The 22136-nt window shown below is 37.1% G+C and overlaps 1 protein-coding gene across 50 annotated transcripts in view; it reads left to right on the top strand.

Annotated features, from left to right (window-relative positions):
- Positions 1–22136, top strand: part of LOC105486421 (ankyrin 2) — a 698368-nt gene that overhangs the window by 441166 nt on the left and 235066 nt on the right. For 2 of the 50 annotated variants that reach the window (XM_071093125.1, XM_071093123.1), the window contains exon 1: positions 20054–20448. The exons of the other annotated variants lie outside the window; for them this stretch is intronic. In XM_071093125.1, coding sequence (XP_070949226.1) covers positions 20314–20448 — 135 coding nt within the window. In that variant the 5' untranslated portion in view covers positions 20054–20313. Of the gene's footprint in view, positions 1–20053; positions 20449–22136 lie in introns of those variants that run through there. 50 annotated transcript variants of the gene reach the window in all.

Genomic DNA, 22136 nt, shown 5'->3' with positions numbered 1-22136 from the left:
CTGTACAGCTTAGTGAAAATAAATCTCCCGAGTTCTTCTAGAGGTAGTAGTACAAACTTCCTTATTTATGGCTCCTGCCTCAAACTGGGCCAGAATGCTTAATTAAACCGTGTCACAACCTAAAATGACTGAAACCAATAAAATGTAAGTGGAACAGGTTACCTGGAAACAGTAACTTCTTTGAGGACAGAGGTTACTTAGGAAATGAGGAGCTTTCATTCAGGGTGGTCACCTACATAACGTGGGTCTTCACTGTGGGCTCCAAGGGACAGGAATCAAAGCCTGGGCGTGGGTGGGAGCGAGAAAAGCCATCTGTGAAATCACATGTTACCGTTACTGGGGAGAAGGGAGACAACAAAGGACCCAGTAGCAGATGCCAATTCTCTGACTACAAACACTTTATCGAATATAAGGGCCCTTGTATACAACATAAAGCACTCATACTCAGTCTTTCAACACAAGGGGCAATATTTTAGAACTTTCAGCTTTCATACTAGAAAACAGAACCAAAAGATAAAAGAACACTTTGTAATATGCTGATATGACAAATGTTTTGCCATTGAAGGAAACTTGATAATTAAGACTAATGCCCATTAATCACTGTAACTGGCCTTCACATGAGGGCCTTCTGGGTTATGTATTCTTTAGTAAGTTGTATAAGAGCATCTGAAACAATTTAGTCACTCCAATGATCTTTAAACGTTTGTAAAGGCCGGGCGCGGTGGCTCAAGCCTGTAATCCCAGCACTTTGGGAGGCCGAGACGGGCGGATCACGAGGTCAGGAGATCAAGACCATCCTGGCTAACACGGTGAAAACCCGTCTCTACTAAAAAAAATACAAAAAAAGTAGCCGGACGAGGTGGCTGGCGCCTGTAGTCCCAGTTACTCCGGAGGCTGAGGCAGGAGAATGGCGTAAATCCGGGAGGCGGAGCTTGCAGTGAGCTGAGATCCGGCCATTGCACTCCAGCCTGGGCGACAGAGCAAGACTCAGGAAATTCAGAGAATGATGCTTCTTAGTTTTAATCACATTTTCACTTACAATCAAACAGAAGCTCTTTTTAATTATGCTTGTTTTATTTATCTTCTTTCATGTCTTAGATAAACATTTGCCATGCTTCATTTTTCCATCAAGCATCCTCCCTATTTCCAAAGTGGGTTCAGATGTATATAATATATATAATTCAGGGTATTGCAGTCCCTTGGATGGAAGAATTATTTGTTGAATAACTGCTATGAGCCAAATTTTAAATTGAGAGATAAAGATTATTTACTGAGTAAAAAAATATTTTCTGTCAAGTAACTTCCCTTTTAGATAGATATTTGAGGTTAATGGCAATGGAAAAATTAGAGTACAGAGCTAGATTAGGTATCATAACTTAAATTTTTTCTTTTTTTGTTTTTTAGTACATAGTAGATGTGTTTATTTATAGGGTACATGAGATGTTTTTATATAAGCATGTAATATGAAATAGCTTGTTGCTTTTTAAGAGAGATTGTGGACTTGAGGATAGGTAGGTGGTAGGGTTGGCTTAGATGGAGAGGGTATCTTGAGGTTGAACATAGAAGCTGGTGAACAGCTTGGCATGATCAAAGTGGAAGGAAGGGGTTGGAAATAAAGTTGGAGCACCTACAGAGCAAAGAAGTAGCTAAACTCAGTAAAGCAAAAAATAAGCAGATATAGAAGGTTCTCTGTGATGAAGAAAGATTATGAGAAGGAAGTGAAGTGTCAGGGTCACCCAGAAGACTGTGATGGTAATCCAAGAGAGATGAACAGGGCTTGGATTGGAATTGTCATACCGGAAAAGCAGCAGGGAGGAAAACAGGATGGTTATCAGTACTCAACTAGGAATAAAGAAAAAAGAGAAGAGTGAATAAAAATAACTTTAAAGTTATATATTTCAATGATATTAAAAAATGATGCTCATTGACAGAAATACGAATTTCATGTGAAAGTCAGATGGGAAGTAAAAACACATTGCTTTATATGTGGTAAGTTTGAAGTGGTGGCAGGATGATGCTTATTTTCATTAATTGCAGAGACTTTATATGTAAAAAGTCAATAAATAAAAATGTGATCTTTCTCTTTGGGTATAGTGGAAAGAGTATGAAATTTAGGGTTTGGAGTCCTTAACTCAAATCTTAGCTCTACCAAATTCTGGATGTCTGATCCCTGGCCTCAGTTTTCTCATCGGTAAACTGAGTTAATAATGATAATTATATTTAAACTCACGCATGTATGAAACAGAGTAATTCAAAGGATTAAAATGAAATGATGTTTTTGAAAGCACTTATGTGCATAGTGATATTACTTATTATATCACCAGATAGTCCCCCTTTTTATGTGAGAGGGCAAAAGGAAATATACTTACTAAAAGGATTAACAAAGGCCATGAAAATATCATATGAACTCGTTGTTATTTATTTATTTTTTTATGAGACAGAATCTCACTCTGTCACCAGGGCTGGAGTGCAGTGGCGCGATCTCGGCTCACAGCAACCTCTGGCTCCTGGGTTAAAGTGATTCTCCTGCCTTAGCCTCCCGAGTAGCTGGGATTACAGGCACCTGCCACTATGCCCAGCTAATTTTTTGTATATTTAGTAGAGACGGGGTTTCACCATGTTGCCCAGGCTGGTCTCGAACTCCTGACCTTGTGATTCATCTGCCTCGGCCTCCCAAAGTGCTGGGATTACAGGCGTGAGCCGCCAGAACTTGTTGTTCTTAATATATAGACAGATAGATATAAAAACAAATACATAGAGTTGTGTGTTGTGTGTATACAGACATATTTCCTACTTCTCTTCACTTAGAGGGCCTAGAAGCAAGGATACTGCGGTAACACTGAGCAAACCTAGCCTACATCTTGGTTTCCAAACATAATTTTGCAACAGAAGAAAATATAACTTCTTGAGAAAATGGCTGATTTGAGTAAGAACAGCCTCAGAAAATGGTGGGGCATATCAACCTGAAGCAGCTCCCAATGACTGAATACAGAGAAATTTGAGCAACAAAATAACTAATGAAAATAAATAATAACTCATAGAATAAAAGAAATAGCCCTGGTTCTTTACTAATAGAAATAAATAATTGAATAAATAAGTAAATAAGTGGAGGAGAAGGGACAGATTTTTTTATAGTAGACTTCCAATGAACAAATCTAGAAGAAATATGGAAATTATAACTAGTATGAGGGCAATCAGCAATCTAACTTGTGTTCAAGCTCTCAAAAATTGTATTAGCAAATTGTTTTCAACTATAGAATTCTGTAAAAAATAACTCATTGTGTTTTAAGTCATCATAAAGGGAAAAAGTTGAGACACGATTGCTTTGTATAACTTGGAATGACTTTTGCTGGCTATTCAACTCCCAGATGTATTTAGAAAAAAAGATTATGTTATGAAATTGCCATTTTTAGGTGTTTATTCTAAAGATAAAATGGAATTACAAGTGCAAAACAGAATTTTTTTTGTTTTAAACGTTATGACTGCAAGTTTTACATAAATTATTATTTGAGGAAATGGCACATGCAAGGAGCTTCTATATAGTATATTAAATGATACAACCAAAATACCAGAACACTATTTTGTTCATAGTACTATTTTTCAAATATCTGAAGTTGGTCTTTATTAACCATATGTCTGCATGATACTGAATGTTGTACTTTTGAGATATATGATATTGGCGTTGATGCAATGCATTTCTTATTTTACTGTTTTCTTCTTGATTCCTTTTTGAGTAAAATAAATTTAAAAGACCCTTTTTTGAGGTAATGGGTGGAAGTAGATTTTTAAAAATTTGTTGGTGATATTAACTACATGATATTGAAAATAACAATTGCAAATGACATTCATTGATCACTTTCTATCTCCCTTCTCTTTTGCAAAATTATGACTTTATTTAGTTTGAATTACTTAGTTAACTGTCTATTCTTCCACTTCTTTTTGCAACTAAGACATGCCATAAATCTGTGCAGGTGTCTGTATAATATGCTGTTTCTCTTTCAGTGTTAATAATTTATAACTGAGATCTATTTTCCACTTTGAACTAGGGTTCAGTAGGAAGAAAACTAACTTTGTTTTTTATTTATCACACTTGATTCTCTAATAATTTTCATAAGCAGCAGCTGCTTTCCACATACAGACAGAACCCGTATGACTAACGAACCACTCCTGTGGTCCCTCCTAAAAAGGCACTCCATTTCTCATTGTCATTAACTTTGCTATGGAATGACCAAACTCAGGAAACTTTTTTCTTCTCTTTTCTTTGTCTTTAATATTTTACTTGTCTGTTTCAATTTATCTTGGTAAAATATTTAGATATGTAATATCTGTTCACTTTCGAAACTAAATTCTCGGTTTTAGTCAAATGTATAATGATAGTGCAAGTTGAGCAAACTGTGATTAAAGACCATGATAGTGCCTGTATTAATGTTACATGTGTGTTCTTTACATAACTAAGCAGTGTAGTGACAACTGAGTGTGTATACCTGGGAGAACTTTAGGTACTCCATGTACTTTGAGGTTTTAATGTGCAAGATGAGAACAGTATCCAGCCCGGAACAGCCTAATGCCCTGATGTCATGGGATTTGACAAGCTTACTATACACCTAATAGCCATAGGATTCTATATCATATCACCTTTGCCTAAGACATAATAGATACTCTACTGATTTTAAACATCCAATTACTATTTTTGTGTCCTAAACTTAAACTTCGAATTTGTCACAAGTTAGTCTCCTGGGTCAAACCTAGGAAGAGAAGTTTCCTTAGGCAACACATAGATTGTACCAATATGTGAACAGTTATTTGAGAATGAAACAGAACCAGAGCTTTGAACACTTTGTTTGTGGCTATTTTGAATTTTGTAAATTAACAAGGAAACTAAAGATGTTATGAAGGATGAGACAAAAAAAATTTCTGGAAAAATATTTTTGTCTTCCTTTGTACCATTTATATTTAAACGTTAATGCACTGTGTTTCCATCTTAAAGTCACACAAATGTTTAAAAACTATAACAGTTTTTAATGAATAGTTTTATTAACTACTAATCCTCCTGTTTTCAATTCAAAATTTCTAGTCTTTGTAGAGCTTGAAACTTTCCTCTGGGATACATGAAGTCTACTAGTTTAGGCTGGCAATCCTCTCTCATAACTCCTATTTGCACTGTTTTCCTTTCCCCTTCATCTCGAGCCTTGTTCACACTCAGTGCCTATTGGTGGCACATTTAGCTGCCCTGAAGCATAGCCTCTGTAACTTGCCTTGTTCTCTTTCGGCTTGACTTTGATGAATGTCACTTAAGCTCCTGCAGTGAGAAAACTACACACCAGTGACCCAGGCATCTGAATTGTCTGGGAACAGGCTGCATTACTGAAATCTAGGTTCTACTCCTTGTTAGACATATCAGTGTTCCAATGACTTATAAAACATTTGATCCCTGATATTTGTAGGTTTCTCTTGTTTGAAAGCTGCTAAAAAGCATGCACATCGTTGGAATGCAAAAGTAAAACAAGAAGTAGAAGTGTGAGGCTCGTTTAGACTTTTAAAAACTGGTCTAAGTGATTGTGGCATGTCAAAGTACTTTCTATGCTCCTAAGTGGGGACAAACCTGTAAAACAGAACACCAAAGGCACAATTCTGTTGCAACAAGCAGTATGTTGTAACTGAGTTTAAAGCCCCCTAACATTCCTGCACACTAAAGCAGAGTAGATTTAAATAGGATCTTTGTGATTCCACATATCCTAAAGAAGCAGTTTTTCTCTGTGTGAAACCACATGCATTTTCATTGAAGATTCATGGATCAAAACACATCCGGGCAAGATATGAGAGTGAAATGTATAGACAAAAGGATTAAGGGTTCAAAGGCTTTTTTCTGCTTTTTCCCCTTTCCTCTTTGAGCTCAATTATCATTTAATGCCATAGACTGGATAGGTCAAGAGTTTGACTGAACAGAGTCATAAAGTCAACTAGGAAAATATTTTTTACCATATAAAAGAAAAAATAGAATACTATTCAGAGGTATCACAACTATCAGACCATATGGTATAATGCCACTTGATTTTTTAGAGGTTTATTTTTCTAATTAGTTCATTTTGGAGTAGATGATTTGAAAATACTCATCCTTGGAATTATTATGATGTATATGCACATATGTGTGTATGTGGACATATTTATCTGTATTCTACATATATGTATTTATCAAAATGCATTTCCATTTTTATATGTTTTAATAATGTCTCTCCCTTCACTTTTTTCTCTTGGAGTTTTCAACATATTGAAGTTACAGTATTGCAGTTTTACTACAGTATGTCCTTCAAATGTACTTAAGGGAATGATCATTTGAATAAAATTTGACTAAGAGATAGATCCTTTAAATAAGTATGTGAAATTGATAGAAAATGTTTTAGATTAAAAAGTACTGAAATTTAAGGTATAGAATCATTCCATAGAACTACTTTGTACCCTGGAACTGGACCCTGTGGCATGATGGTAGCTTCTCAGCCAGACAGAGCCCATGAGATAGATGGCTCTGGCAGGAACATTTGGGATCTGACATTAGATCCGTGGGTGGAGTGAAGAGATCTGATCTAGAGTAGATTATGCTGGGTCCTGTAGTGTATCCAGGTGTGATATCACATAGTTGCTTCATCCACAAGGTAGGAAACAGTCAACATTGGGGTTCTCACTCCAGCAGGGGGATACAGCAATGGGGAATTCCAGCAGCCATCAATACTTGGGAATCAAGCAAAGAGTGGCTGACCTTTGGTTCTTGGCCATCATGTTACTACCTGCTGATATTGATTATGGGACAAAGGTTCAGTATTGGGAAAGAAAAACGTTGTGATGATTCTACCTTGGGAGTTGTACTATTATACTTACAAACCTCCTCATGGCAGCCCTCCAGCTGGAGAGATGCACTAGAGTTTTGGTGGTCCAAGCCAAATTCAGAAGTAAGAGTTAATTCTCTTCACTGACACCAGCAAGAGAAAAATGGAGTTATATTTTGAGGGCAACTTAATTATTGGTTGTTTCTAGATATAGGCGAAGGTATAAGGACTTATTCCTAAATGGTTAGTAAGATAGGAGAGCAGGAATTAGTTTTCTGAAGATGACTTCACTATGAGTCAACATTAGATGGAAGCCGAAAAAAGTTTGACCTTTTATTCTGAAATTAGAGGTGAATGAAGACAGCAGGTGAGATGTTATCAGGGGACCCAGGCATGAGAAACTGATCCAGAGAAGAATAAGAGCATGTAGACGCTATACTTGACTTTTTACAATTATTTATTGTATTATTTAATTCTCACAATGGGGTAGATATTCTTAATCTCATTTTTTAGGGGAGGAAAATTATGCTTGAATATTATGCTTGAAAAAGATTTCCCCCCCAAATTTCATGGCAAATAAATACATTAAGTGACAGACCCCAGATGCCAGATTCCAAAGCCCATTCCTTTTCTCTAAACTATGCTATACTACCACGTAATGTCTGATTTGTAGTATTTTTAACTTAAATTGTAGGGCAGATAATAAACAAACCTTAGACCCATCTGATTCAAAAAGAGAAAAAAGAATAGAGTGGAGGAAAAATAATCATAGTTAGCTTCCTGTGCAACGCTATATACCGGACACTGTCCTAAGTACTTAAGATGCATTGACTTATTTAATCTTTTCAGCAACATCATGAGGTAGAAATGATTATAACTCCCTTTTGTCAGATGGAAAAAGTGAGGTTTAAGAAGGAAGGAAGAGGTAAGACCCCACATGACTGGAATCTGTGCTTCTCCAACTGACCTTATAATGCTATAAAGAAGAGTAGCTGGGATGAAAAATATGTATCACCAAGTTACACAAAAATATTTCTAACCTCTCAAGGAACAGACAAACAAAATAGCGGGGGAAGTCTCTGAAGAATTATGATAAGATTTACACTACGGCAAGGTCCCTAATAATAAGATCGCAGGAAGAAGGACAGAAGAGCTAGAGTTATCAAGTGCTGAAACCATCTATACTACTAGCACCTCCAATGATCAAAATAGCATCAAGGCCAGTTTCTAAGTCTTAGATGTCATCAACAGGAACTCTCGTTGGAATAGAAGAGAGGTGAGGTAGTTTCTGACCCAAAGTATGATATGATTGGCTAGTTTGGAGTTAGTTTATTAAACTGCAATGGAAGTAACTCTAAAATTTCCTGAAAGTTGTCTCTTTATTTCCTTCCTTCCTTCCTTCCTTCCTTCCTTCCTTCCTTCCTTCCTTCCTTCCTTCCTTCCTTCCTTCCCCTTCCTTCCTTCCCCTTCCTTCCTTCCTTCCTTCCTTCTCCTTCCTTCCTTCCTTCCTTCCTTCCTTCCTTCCTTCCTTCCTTCCTTCCTTCCTTCCTTCCTTCCTTCCTTCCTTCCCCTTCCTTCCTTCCTTCCTTCTTTCTTTCCTTCCTTCCTTCCTTTCTTCCTTCCTTCCTTCCTTCCTTCCTTCCTTCCTTCCTTCCTTCCTTCCTTCCTTCCTTCCTTCCTTCCTTCCTTCTTTCTCTTTCTTTCTTTCTTTTCTTTTCTCTTTCTTTCTTTCTTTCTCTTTCTTTCTTTCTTTCTTTCTTTCTTTCTTTCTTTCTTTCTTTCTTTCTTTCTTTCTCTCTCTCTCTCTCTCTCTCTCTCTCTTTCTCTCTCTCTCTCTCACTGCAACCACAGAGAGAACCCAAGGACAAAATTTAAAGTAAAATAAAAGAGGAGGGCTACTGAGGTATTACTGACAACAAATATGAAAAGTTTGGGAGTGCATAGAGCTCTTTGAATGCCTCTTCTGCTCTGCTGAACAGTTTTGAGGTCGAGGATCTGGAAGACATCTTTATACCACAGGAAAATTAATCCCCCCTTATCTTAGTGTGGAATAATAATAAACTGAACTATGTTCTCCTTGTTCCAGAGCAAGGAAAAAAAAAAAAAACTACCTTCTACCTTATCAGAGATGGTTTTTAATACTTGATCTCCAGATCAGCTAAAATCGAATGTTATTAAAATAGAAAGGGCATATTTCAGTAAAATTGACATTTTAAAATGTCAGTGGTTAATGAAAGCCACAGTCTCTTTTATTGATAATTCTTTTTTTAGGAAGAATTTAGGACAAAATTAAACTGTCATGACATACTTCTTGGTCTACTAAATATAACATGAACTTTGTATTTAGTAAAACTTGACAAAATCAGATTAGAACTTTGCCTTATAGTTTGAGTTATCAAAATATGAAGTCAGATTAATTTTATAACCATAGAAACTTAAAAATTGGAAATTCTAATTTTAGACATTAGAAGTGGCATGACCGAAGTTTTATGGTGCCCATTTCTTCAGGATGCACAGTTACTACAGCATTTATCTGAATTACTGATGTTTCATAGTGGCAAAGAATGGAGAACTCCACCTAGGTATTTGAATGGGTTGTTGGTCATGAACGTAAGTAGAAAATGCACATCTTTCTATGAGTATTTATTATAGGCTGATAACTGTGGGGCATTTTTGCATCTATGAGATGCCATATTATTGGTGGCTATTGTCTCTAAAAGGTTAGCATTTGCTCTGAAGGTAAGACATGTTAGAAGTAAAGATACCTATGAAAAATAAAGAAAAACTGTGGAGAGAGGAGCAGCAAGTGAGTGTCATAGATTAAAGGCAATGTCAGTAAAGTGATGGCCACACAGAGGTGACAGCTGTGAGGAGTATTAGATATCACGGTCAGGCAGGGACCTAGTGATGGATCCATCACTGGAAAAGGGCAACCTATAATGAAAGAATGCAGAGAAGCCCTACAGGTGGAAAGAGTGGAACGAAAAGAGCTTTTCACTACATGTAATAGCTTAGAGGCGAATGATGGCCAAACCATAGAGCTCGGTGTGTGTGTGTGTGTGTGTGTGTGTGTAGACATTTATGATAACAGTAATCCTTCTGGACCTCTAGAGAACAATAATTATATTTCCCTGACATTAGCAATGATTACTCTCCATATGTTTATAGTCACATTGATGGATATTCTGAAATATCCATGATGTGATCAACAACAGTCTTACTCTTACCTCATGAACCATCTTCTGGTTCGTGGCTACTGATGCTCTTGTGGCCACTGGCATTTTTGTTCTTTTCATTCCTCCTCATGCTCAGATGGCTACCAACAGATTCAGCGCCTGGACAAAAATCAAACATCTGAAAATATAATCATACAAGAACTGACAGAATAGTAATGTGACCAAAACAAAATCACTTTTAATGGTAATTTGGTAAATGACTGCAGATTGCTATTCTCAGAGATTCATTGAAGTATTTCTGGGAGTACATCAGTAATAATACGCATTTGTCTCTTTTTATTTAAATGTTGTGTTTGGGCCTGCGTATAGTGCTGAATAAATATTTGTGAGAAGAATGAAATAAATGTTTGCAGAAACCATTCATATTTTAAATATGTGAAGGAAGTTTTTTTTATTGCTCATTTTGTCAATAATCAATTATGAGTGCCTGCTGTATAGGGGCACTATCAGGAGTACTGGGGACAAACAGACAAATAAAATATTGTGTCTGTCATAAAAAGACAATTAAAATATAGGGTAACAATCATCATGATGGCTGTATGTCCACAGCAGGCTCCTAATCCTGTTGATGAGGCAGGGCTTCCAAGAGGAGTCTTGCAGATGCTGAGAGGGAGGGAGGTGATCCAGGTGGGGAATAGTTATTAATAAAAGTCCAGAAGAAATTTCAAGGGAGAGAACGCAAAGATGAGATTATGAAAACTGGAATACGCTGGGAATGGTGGTTCGCACCTGTAATTCCAGTACTTGGGAGGAATGCTTGAGTCCAGGAGTTTGAGACCATACTGGGCAACATGGTGAAACTCTGTCTCTACCAAAAATACAAAAATTAGCCAGGTGTGGTGGTGCATGCGTGTAATCCCAGCTACTTGTGAGGCTCAGGTGGTAGAACTGCTTGAACCCGGGGAGGTGGAGGTTTCAATGAATGCCACTGCACTCCTGCCTGGGTGGCAGAGCCAGACCCTGTCTCAAAATAAACAAATAAACAAAAAACAAAAACTGGGTAAAGAAAGATCAGCTCAGATAGGAGTCCATACCACATTATTAAGTATTGGAGTTTGGCTTTTTTTTTTTTTTTTTTTTTTTTTTTTGAGACAGAGTTTCATTCTGTCACCCAGTTTGGAGTGCAGTGGTGCAGTCTTGGCTCACTGCAACCTCTGCCTCCCGGGTTCAAATGATTCTCCTGCCTCAGCCTCTTGAGTAGCTGGAATTACAGGTGTGTGCCACCAGGCCTGGCTAATTTTTGTATTTTTAGTAGAGATGAGGTTTCACCATGCTGGCCAAGCTGGTCTCAAACTCCTGACCTCATGTGATCCACCCACCTTGGCCTCTCAAAGTGCTGGGATTACAGGCTGGCCAGGCTGGTCTCAAACTCCTGACCTCAAGTGATCCACTCACCTTGGCCGCCCAAAGTGCTGGGATTGCATACGTGAGCCACCGCACCTGGCCTAGATTTTCGCTTTTGTCTTGAAGATTACAGGGAGTTACTTCAATAGGTCTGAGCTTTGGAAAGATCTCCCTGGCTAAGGCACATGGCAAATGGATTGAAACAGAGCAAAGCTAAAACCAGTAAACTCTTTAGGAGACAGTTACAGTAATTCAGTCAGGAAATAAATCACTGAGCTAAAACAGTGGCAAAGGGATGGAAAAAAGTAGACCTTGCAGGATTGGATGTATGGGTAATGTCAACCACTTCAAGATTGTCAGCTTGGGCAGCAAGGTGTATAGGGCTGCTGGTCACTGAGGCAGAGAAGACTGGGCCAGGAGCAGGTTTGAGAAGGGCATTGGCTTAGGAAAGCACTGAGCATGTTTAAATACTAAAGAACTAGTAGAAAAGAAAAACATTTTTTCTTAAAAATATTATTTAATAATTGCTCTTAAAGAAAAAAACCCTTAGTTTTTTAGAGATATATCTGCATTTTAAATCATATTCATATTTATTTCTTCTTCCTCTTTCCTTCTTCCTTCCTTTCTTATCTTCTGGTAGAGAAGATTAATTTTATGTGGACCTAAGTGTGATTTATAAACCTCTGACTGTAAAGATTAAACACATATAAACATCAGCTGAGTGTATTTACTATAGCTTATCATTGTACAGATGAGAGCACCAAAGTTCAAAATGACAGCTGATAGTGTCCATCTAGAATTTATTTCTAGCTGCATGTAGCTAATAGCAATGGAGCTTAGAGGACATAAGACCACATTAACATAATTTTAGAAGAATGTAATAACAGCATTGACTTTCTAATATATTTATGACCCTATTTCCAGAATTTTTGATTGCTTATAAAGTGATTTTGTTTTCAGAAGAAAAGTAGGGCAAGATTGAAAACTTGAAAATAGTTCTCCCATTTTCCAGAGAAAACAAATGATATATATTCAGGATATTTATTTCAGTATGAATAATATGTGAAGAGTCATAAATAATTCTTTATACCTTGAAGTGTATAGATACATTTACTCTAAAGACATCCTGAAATAAAACCCAAGTGAATGAAGTTGGACAATGAAATTCAAGTTCTTTTTGGAGATCTAAGTTTTCCGTCTTTGACATAAAATGAATTTAGTCTATTTATCATTCCATAATTGTAGTGCCACTGTTCTTGACTAAATGCACACTCATCATGCTGTTTAAAATAATAATAATATATTTTACAGTCACTCTCTGATGTTGGTGCAACACAACTGCAAGAGCCTAGTTGACTCCATGTTTTAACATAGTACAAGAAAATCAGTTATCCTCATAATAAATCCAGTTTAATTGGTAATTCTAAAATAAATACTCATATATGCGCTAGTTGAACCAGCATCAGATATTTAGTTTGAACTTAGGTTTGTTATTGACTGATGAATGCCTGGGTGCTGCCTGGAAGCGTATTTTCAATGTCTGTGTCTCCTGCTTAATTTCAAATGTTATATGTGTGTATTTTGTAGGGAAAGTAGGATTTTAAACTATTTTGAAACCAATAGATTTAAATATTTGAGTATAGGATTACACAGAACTGGACTCTGTGTTACAGTTGAAGAAATCTTTTGGTAATGACAAATGTATCAAAACATTTAAATCCATGGGTTGATGCCCAAAAAGTTTATGAAAGGTTGTTATTTCTCTAGAACCTCTAGGGTGAGTATACAAACTGAACATATAAATATATGTAGCTTAATGCCTGTGAACTTTCAAAGGAAAACACTGGCCAAATACTAATAGAAATAAGTAGTAGGAAAGGATGAATGAATATTTATTTGCTAGCCTTAGTCATGAATAGTTCATTGGGGCTTCATGGCAGCATTTGCTTAATAGTAAGACATTATTTGGGGGGGGGGTTGATTATAAATTCTCATTAATACAATACTCCCGTTTTTCTTGTCTAGATGCTCAAGCAGTGTGTCTAACTACCGTGGCATGTGAGTCCTCTTTGATAGATAGGTCTGGACAACCATGCCATGCAACACATAGAACATAGCTGGACAGCCTTCTCTCCAACCTACCATGAACAGTCACACCTCTTCTAAGACTGTTGTTCTTCTGGGCACCAGACTTTGCCCATTAACTGATCAATTCTCATGCTATGCACCATTCATTTTAAAATCACCTTAACTGAGTACTTTTCAGATTATCTCGATCAGCTGGTTGCCAGATGGAAACTTACTAGAAGTGTTTATACACTGGCTTAGGCTTCAAAAAATAGCTATTATAGCCAGATTGTAATGAAGCCCCCGTCTTGCTTTTTCATTTTAATCACTTGACCGTCTCTTCAAAAAAGCTGTGGGGAAGCCCCTGCTTTAGTAGTTAACCAGTTTGGAGGGATTCTGTACACACATATTTGTCTTCAAAATAAGTCGGGGTTCACAATGGCTAAATTGTTTTATTCACGTTGCATTTCAAAATACAGTCCGATATGACAGAACATAGAATTAGTCAAGTGGCCCCTTAGGCTTGCTTTGGCCACCCTACACTTCCGTCCTCATAATCTCTTTAATGTCAGTCAGCAACATTTATTGAGTGCCCACTTTGTGCTGGGCATTGTGTGGAGTAGCCTTCAGAAAGCTACACGAGCTGTTAGCACTGTTTATTAAAGAATGTTGTCCTTCATGTACCAGAAGTCAAGAGGCAGCAGTCTGGAATGAAAATAATAGCTGGAAGGAATGTAAAATTAAATTGGTTAATTGATGTTTGTGGGCACATGAATAACTTGTTTGTGGGCACATGAATAACTTGGTGATATTCATTTTGATGAATCTGTGTAAAGCATAAACAGTAAAGTCATTTATATTGACCCCAATTAGAAAAGTTATGCCGCATGTCCATATAGGGAATTTAGTGTAGATCCATAAGTTACGCAACAGTTTTCCTGATTGATCAGCTATAAACAGGGCCAATTTGTAAAAATCATTATGTGTTTAACTTTTAGTCAAATAAATTGTATTGAATGTACCCAAACATGGAAGAAAATAGCATGCTGCCTTGCTTATTGCACGGAATGTTCCAATTTTCTTTCCACAGGTCAGTAATTCCCAAAGACAGGAGAACTTGTCCTTGGATTCACGTGACTATGTGGGCATCGAGAATTCTGCATGCAATAGGGATAACCTAACATTAATTTAATTAGATAAATGCATTTGAGTGAAACTCTCAGTCTTGAATTGTAGCTGCCATGGTCAAAAACGGGGAGAAGGACAGACAGTAATTGAAGCAGATTTCTAAATTCAGTGAAGGTAACATAAATCTTACATATTAATGATCATCTGAAAAATATAAAGTGTTGACTAAATAGCATGTTAGGATAGTTTTTTTGCACATGATAGTTTAGATTAAGAGAAACTCTACATGACCTTTTTAAATTTGTGTGATATTCTTGAATAACCCTTGGATCTTGGAGGAGAGAAAAAAATTTAATTCCATGACTCTGAGTGAAACATTCTGATTTGCCACTTTAAAGACTCATGGCAATTTTTTTTTCAGTCTTTTTAATATGATAGCACTAGCCCTTTAAGAATAAATTGATCAGCTGGGCCCATTGGCTCACATCTGCAACCCCAGCACTTTTGGAGGCTGAGGCAGGTGGATCACTTGAGGTCAGGAGTTTGAGACCAGCCTGACCAACATGGTGAAACCCTGTCTCTACTAAAAACACAAAATTAGCCAGGCGTGCTAGTGCACGCCTGTAGTCCCTGCTACTTGGGAAGGTGAGGCAGGAGAATCACTTGAACCCAGAAGGCAGAGGTTGCAATGAGCCGAGATCATGCCATTGCACTCCAGCCTGGGCAACAAGAGCGAAACTCCATCTCAAAAAAAAAAAAAAAAAAAAAGCATAAATCAATCAAAACATTTGAAGGAAAATAAAACGAGCTTACACAGTTGATTTGCAAAGACTTGTCTTACAAAATCCTATAAAGCTGTCCTGCAAAGCCAGTTTGGGAGAGTAAGAATGTTTCCAGGCGACAGTTAGTTTACAGTTGTGACACGTAAAAGATGTGGCAGGGTTTAAGTGAGGCTAACACTCAGTAAAGGTGGAATCAGAGTGAAATGGTCCTCACCTTGAAAAAGAGCTCCTGGATATCAACAAAGAGTCTGTCATATGCCACAGAGGTATTTTCATCCTCCTTGTGAGTCTGCCAGGGAAACGCTACTGAGCAAAGCCAGCCCAGAGAATGATAAACCATGTGATTCCTATCCTTTTCTTCCCCATGCAAATGGACTCAATAGGTGACCACCTTCAACTGTGGCCTTGCGTTAGGTGTGTGTTCAAATGTTACACATTCTGTGTCACAGAAGTGAAAAACTTCAGAGCTGAAAGGGATCCAACAACCGTCGAATCTGATTTTCTTTTTTCAAAAACAAGAAAACAGAAGCTCAGATTTGATAAAGGTTATAAAAGTCCACACAGACAAATTCATAGTGGAATCAAAACCTGGGATTAGTAAGTCCTAGCTAAGAGATCTTTTCAAAACTTCACTTCAGGAATTGTGATCTAACCCTTTAGGTTAAATTATGGAACTGAGACAGTTATTTCTTCTCCAAGGTGTTAGTTTCCTGATGGTTCTGTAATCATGACTTCTTATTTAAAAGGTGAAACTTAAAACTGCAGCGAATGATTTTTAGATTTGCTGTCATAGGGACTTCAGCAGTAACTTTCAGAAGATTAAAGCTGAGAAGCTAGCCTTTGTTCTCAGTCCTTAATCGCTTTTCTCTTATGATGGATTTGAAACACAGCAATACAGATGAAATAATAACAGTAAAAGTGCCTGAGAATTTAAGAAGATATTGCAAATATGTCACGTCATGGAGGCTTTGAATTTCACTTTCTAAGTCATGTATCAAATTCGAGTATCCTGCTCTAAGTGTGGTCAAACATGCAAATATTTGCTTTCTGAGTAATTTGCCCTAATGACTTTGAAGCATTTTTGAAAAACAGTGGTGACATTGTTCTGCCCTGGCAGAAAGCATATTCCTTGTCAGATGTCCACAGAGATCCCGACTGTCTACTGGCAGATTATTAAAGGATGCTGCTGCATTGTATTTGCTAAGCTTTCCTTCAGTTTGACAAAATGTTATGTATATAGGTTGTCACATCACCCAAGCTTCTGTGCCAAACCTGTCTGGCAGTCACTCTGAGTTAACCACTGGAAGATAGAACTAGAGATGTTTTAACTTCTGAAGTAAGGTCCTCTTCTGCAGACTCCTTACGCTTTTATTTTTTGTTAGAAAGTATCCAATCATCGGCAAAGTTTGAAGTGATCGCACATAGGAAGCTGCTCATTGGAAATTCTGTTTTCACAACTACGATGTTTTCCGGGTTCCAGGTTGATAATTTAAATCTGTTCAGCCAGAAAATAGGAAATTTCAGCCATCACAGTAGCCCAGGTGTTTGTATTTGTCTTTCCTTGGCCCGTCCCTGTTTGGTCACTAAGTTTCAGCAGTGGGGTTCAGGGATTACTCCATGGCATATTTGGGGCAGTGTTAATCATAGGAGTATGGATATTATATTCATCAAGCAGAAAGTTTCTTTATTGGAGAAAGCATGAGATGATTTCCCCCGAGATGTAGAAAAAGAAAGAGGGGTAGAAGAAAATAAATAACTAGTCATTTAGGGAAAGTGTCTTCCAATAGTTGTCAGCATGTTACTTGGTTCGTTCATAGTCTCTGTGGTTTTTTCCTTCTTAACAAAGCACTGTAACTTGTTTTCTAGGAAGATTTACCCCAAATGGTGTTAACCTTTTTTTTTTAAAGGCCAAAAGTGAGGTTTATTGAAATTCTGGAAAAGAAATTAAATATTTGTCATACTTAAATATGTTTAAAATTATTAAATCTGTTCCTGTTAATCTGGAAAAAAAAAAAAAAAAGAAGTTTAGGTCAGTGTAGTCCAGTTAAATATTGATATTATGAATTGTGCCCCTATCTGTGGCTGCCTTTTATTCATTTACCTCACAAACATTTAATACTAGGGTGCATATTTAGGTATGTGAGGACATCGGTCAGAGAAAACAGGCATATTTTGTAAAGAGCGAGAGCTGATAGTAGTCGCAACCTTATTCAAAAAGATATTAACACAAATTAAGGGACTAACAACAAAGGTGTAATGAAGCCTTGCAGAAGAAAGGAAAGCTTTAAGATGAGCTTTGAAGGAGACAGTGAACATGGACTGGTGGAGAGGGGGAAGGCATGCTTGGAGGAAGAAGTAAAATTAAAGGCGTGGTGGTGGAATGGGTAATGTATTAATGAGACAGAAAGATGCCAGGAAACAATTCGAGCTGTTAAAGCACAGCAAAATTATTCATCTAGCACTAGAGGCATCTCCCAAATCTGCTGTGGTTAAATATTCCTTTACCATGTGTAAGCACGAGTTTCAGACCTCAGCTCCAGAATGAAGTGAGGAGACTAGAGGTAATTTTTAGGATTTACAACCAGTGTTTTAAGTGGACATAATTCTATTTTGAAGATTCTATTGAATGTTTTAAAATAGTACACTAATTCCAAAAGTGGGTGTGGGGGAGTGCATCTCTTTCAATAGCTGGAAAAATCTTGGTTGGCATTCTTTGTTGTGGGTTTATATTCTGAATAAAATAGTTCATATATATTCAAGAAGAAGCACCTATTATAAGACTTTGTCTACCGCAGACCTTCTCCAGGTTCTAAGAACCTTATGGAAGGAGACAAAAAAGTTAAAAACCACATCTTTGTAAAATAATTTATAAATACAGCATTAAACATTATAGCCTACTTAATTTCTACAGTACATGGTTCAAATATGTGGAAAATTTGATGAGAAACTACCATATTATGATGAATCATTAGTCTATATAAAATTATTCAGGCACCATGAAAGGCTTTGCTTGCTGTATCCCGGCCAACAGTCTAACCTTGTTACTGATTTTGAAGCATCATCTTTGTGAATACTTTCACTTAAAACTTTAACATTTAAAAGGTTTAGATTATGCTCCTTTAACATGAATGGCGAAATGTGCCCCCTTCTATTGTTGTCATAATATTGTTGGTTCAGTCAGTAATTTTTAAAACATGATTTTAAGAGATGCCTTCACCTATAGCTGGGAAGTTAAAGTAATTTCACTGAATACTGGCGATGCCTCAGAAACTGGATTGTAAGGATAGGAACTTTATAATAAGCAAGATACTTAAGGCTCATAAACTCTGGAATGAAGAGTTATTCAAAACCAGATTGACAAAAAAGCAGCGTGGGGCCCTGTGGAAAGCAACAATACAAAAATGTCCTTCTCAGATTTGAGTGTTTAGGGATTTGTGAACTCAAATCTGAGAAAGGTATTTCAGGAATGTTATTTTAAATTTTTTTTTTTTTAATGGCAAATGGTTTTTAGCTTTTAAAAGAAAATGACACATTGGAAAGGAAAATTCTAGTCTATCAAATGTAATATGGTTAGTTTCTAAATATCTTCCACATCCTGTTTTCCCCAAATAATTGCTTCCAATTCAATACTTTTTTTAGACATTTAATATTTAATTTATAGCATATGGATGCATAATACAAAATCTAAGTCTGGACCTTGCATTGAGTAGTTTAAAATGATTTGCAAAACAAGCTGTATATACATGCAGATAACACATGAGGAAGGATAGGACTAATATTCAAATAATTATGTATAATAATATTTATATTAATATATGTTGTATGGTTTTATAAACTGTATACTAGCTAAAGTATATAATATATAAAATTTTATATATAAATATATAGTTTTAAATATACATATGTAGTTTTAGAGGAAACCCTAATGGAGGAATAAAGCTTAATCCATATTAGTCCATCACAAAGCTTTGATTTTGATCATAATTAGCTTCATACAGCATATCTAGTGTATATTTGCTATGCTCATCTCGGTGGGAAACAATTTCTTTCAAAAATCTGTAATATGATTTCAAAGATTGGATGGTGTTGAAAGCCATCTTGATTATTGTTTGTAAAGCTGGGGAAAACATTTTCAAAATACTAAAAATTAAAACGAATTATAAATGAATCAACATGTTTGCTCTGGTGTGGCACAATCATGAATAATGACAAACTACACAATTATAAAAACCAAAGTTTCTATACCGGTGTCAGGTGAGCCATTTGATGGATATGTTTCCAATGAATATTACATGTTAAAAGAATGCTAAAAGGATGGCTAATTGTTTTCTGTGACAATAATGAGAAAGATAGTGTACATAAGCCAAGTAGTTTCCACTTGGTTGAAGCAATTACAAAAATAATTTTTATCTGTTCTGCTGATAAAGCAGATTCGTTGAAATATTTAGTATTGCGTGAATAAGAGACAGAGAAGAGGGAAATAAAAAGATTCAAAAGCATTCATTGAGCAATGCAAAAATTCTCATATATAGAGACATTTTACCCAGCAGGAACTTAAGTCCATGTGTGAGGCAGGCTGCTTGCATGGTGAAAAACAAAACAACACCGCCCCCTCCCCTGCTCTCTGTCTGGCTCACCCCCCTCACTCCATTGACATGCATAGCTGGCCTGGTAGGTGTAAAAATAGACTGGCAGCGCCTGCACTGGAAATGGTCACTGAATGCAGCCTGCAGTTGCCGGGGGTTTTGAGTTCTCTCTGACACCAGCAAGCCAGCCAGCAGATGGGGAGAACTGGTGAGGGGCGTGTAAGGGAACTGAGCAGAGGAGCCAAGGATCATCTTGATGAATTGCCCACATTAGTGTACCCCTGGGAGCCCTGGACAGAGTGCAGAGGGCAAGGACGGGCCCACTGACAGCAGTAACTGTAGAGCTGAGATGGGGAATGCAGCCCTCTGCTCTTCTTGCCATGCGGATAAGAGCATAAGAGCACAAGGAAACATGCAGGAATTGGATAAAACCCCAGACTACTATGGCTGTAACAGTGAGGACGTCAAAGAACCTGGGGTGTGGGTAAGTTTTAGGCCACAAAGGAGGAGGAAGGGAGGATGGTGGCATAAGAATCAACAGTAGACCTCATTGGTCAAACCTCTAAACTTCCTGGAAGGAAGTTGACAGAATAAAGCCAATGTGATCAAACCACCTGACTACCTCTGATCAAGTGGCATGCTGTTGCTTCCTCTTCATGTTATGCAATGCCACATGTTTGTTTTTTCTCAGTTGTCTTTAACTCTGAGCTGACATTTGGGAATGAGCAATGTCGCTGTCTCTTTAATTTGGAATTTTGTCCAAAGGTGGACATATGTATTATTATAGAGTGACTTTCAGCAATATTGCAGAGATTCACTCACGTTCAGTCTGTCAAATTCTTTCGCCTATTTATTCATGTGTAGTTCGTTTCTCACTAAGTCACGGAGCATTTTTTTTAAGCATACGCTCACTTAGTATCACAGCTCCAGCCTAAAAAGGTATTTATCTCTAATATTTGGCTAACTTCAGTGAAGAGGTCCTTAAATGCTTTTCTTGTTATGATAATAATAGTTTGTAAAAAGGCTTAAACGTTAAGCAATTAAATAAGTTGACTTTCAGATTTTAATAATTCATAGGCATGAAGTGTTCCTTAAAATGGGTACAAAGGCTTATTGTGATTATTTATTTATTTATTTTTTGGCCAGGAATCTCTGAAATATTTGGATTTTCATATTTGCTGGAGAATAAAGTTTATCTTTGATCTTTCAGTTCCAGGAATTTGACCTTATTGCAAGTTATTTACTTGCATGAAAATAAATAGCTGGTTGCATGGTTTGGCTGAAACTATGAAACTAAGATATGTAGGATTTCTGAGTAAGAGAAGCAGAGGCGTTTGTACTTGTTATGTACTTGCCTGTTATTTCCAGGAGTGAGAACAGAGTCTGAGGCATAGGAGATGGTGCTCTGCTCTCTTTGGCTTTTACTCTGACCTGGAACAATGTCATTATTTCTTAGCACTGAAACTCTGTCAGACCATAGTGAAACTAAAACCAAAACTAAGAATTTATCAACAAAAACAACATGAAGAGCAAATATTTGCAGTTGGCAGTGAACAGAAAGCCCTGTCGTGAAAAAAAGAACAGTAGTTCTGGCATGGAAGTCACCGTAGTCAAAAACGAAGTAATAGAAAGGTGGGGAGGGAGGCAGTCCCGGGGAAGGGAGATCACCAGTCGTTGACAACCGCATAGGCGAGGTTTGTAACCAAGAACAGTAACGTTTCTCCTGGATTATGGTTTCCACTACCCACATCCACCCAGCAGAGCCTCTCCGGATTTCTCAGAGCAGTCACTTCTAATGCAGCTTTCTGAACTGAGAGGACAAAAAGTAACATTACTATTAGTTCAGGGCCACAAAAATGAGTGTATTTTTAAAAATATACAATCTCATTTCTCTGAATTAATTAACATAACCTGTTAGTCATTGAATAAAATCTTCTGCTAAAGGTTTTATAGACTGGAGCGTATCATGATTGGCGTGACATTGGAAAGGTGTGGTAGAGGTGGAAGTGGACCTGTTTTCTACTTTCAGAAGTGACATTCTGGCCAGAATTTTTCCACTTTGGCCAGGGAGAAAAAAAAAAGTTAATGTTTAACTTAATACCAAGCATGACTTAAGCAAAACATGTGGTTCTAGATAGTTTAAGTTGGACTTTATGTCTTCCAAATGAGAAC

This window comes from Macaca nemestrina, chromosome 3 (genome assembly GCF_043159975.1).
Source record: "Macaca nemestrina isolate mMacNem1 chromosome 3, mMacNem.hap1, whole genome shotgun sequence".
In the NCBI taxonomy this organism is placed as follows: Eukaryota; Metazoa; Chordata; class Mammalia; order Primates; family Cercopithecidae; genus Macaca; species Macaca nemestrina.
The sequence above is the reverse complement of the archived record's forward strand: the minus strand, read 5'-3'. Positions and strand labels throughout refer to the sequence as shown.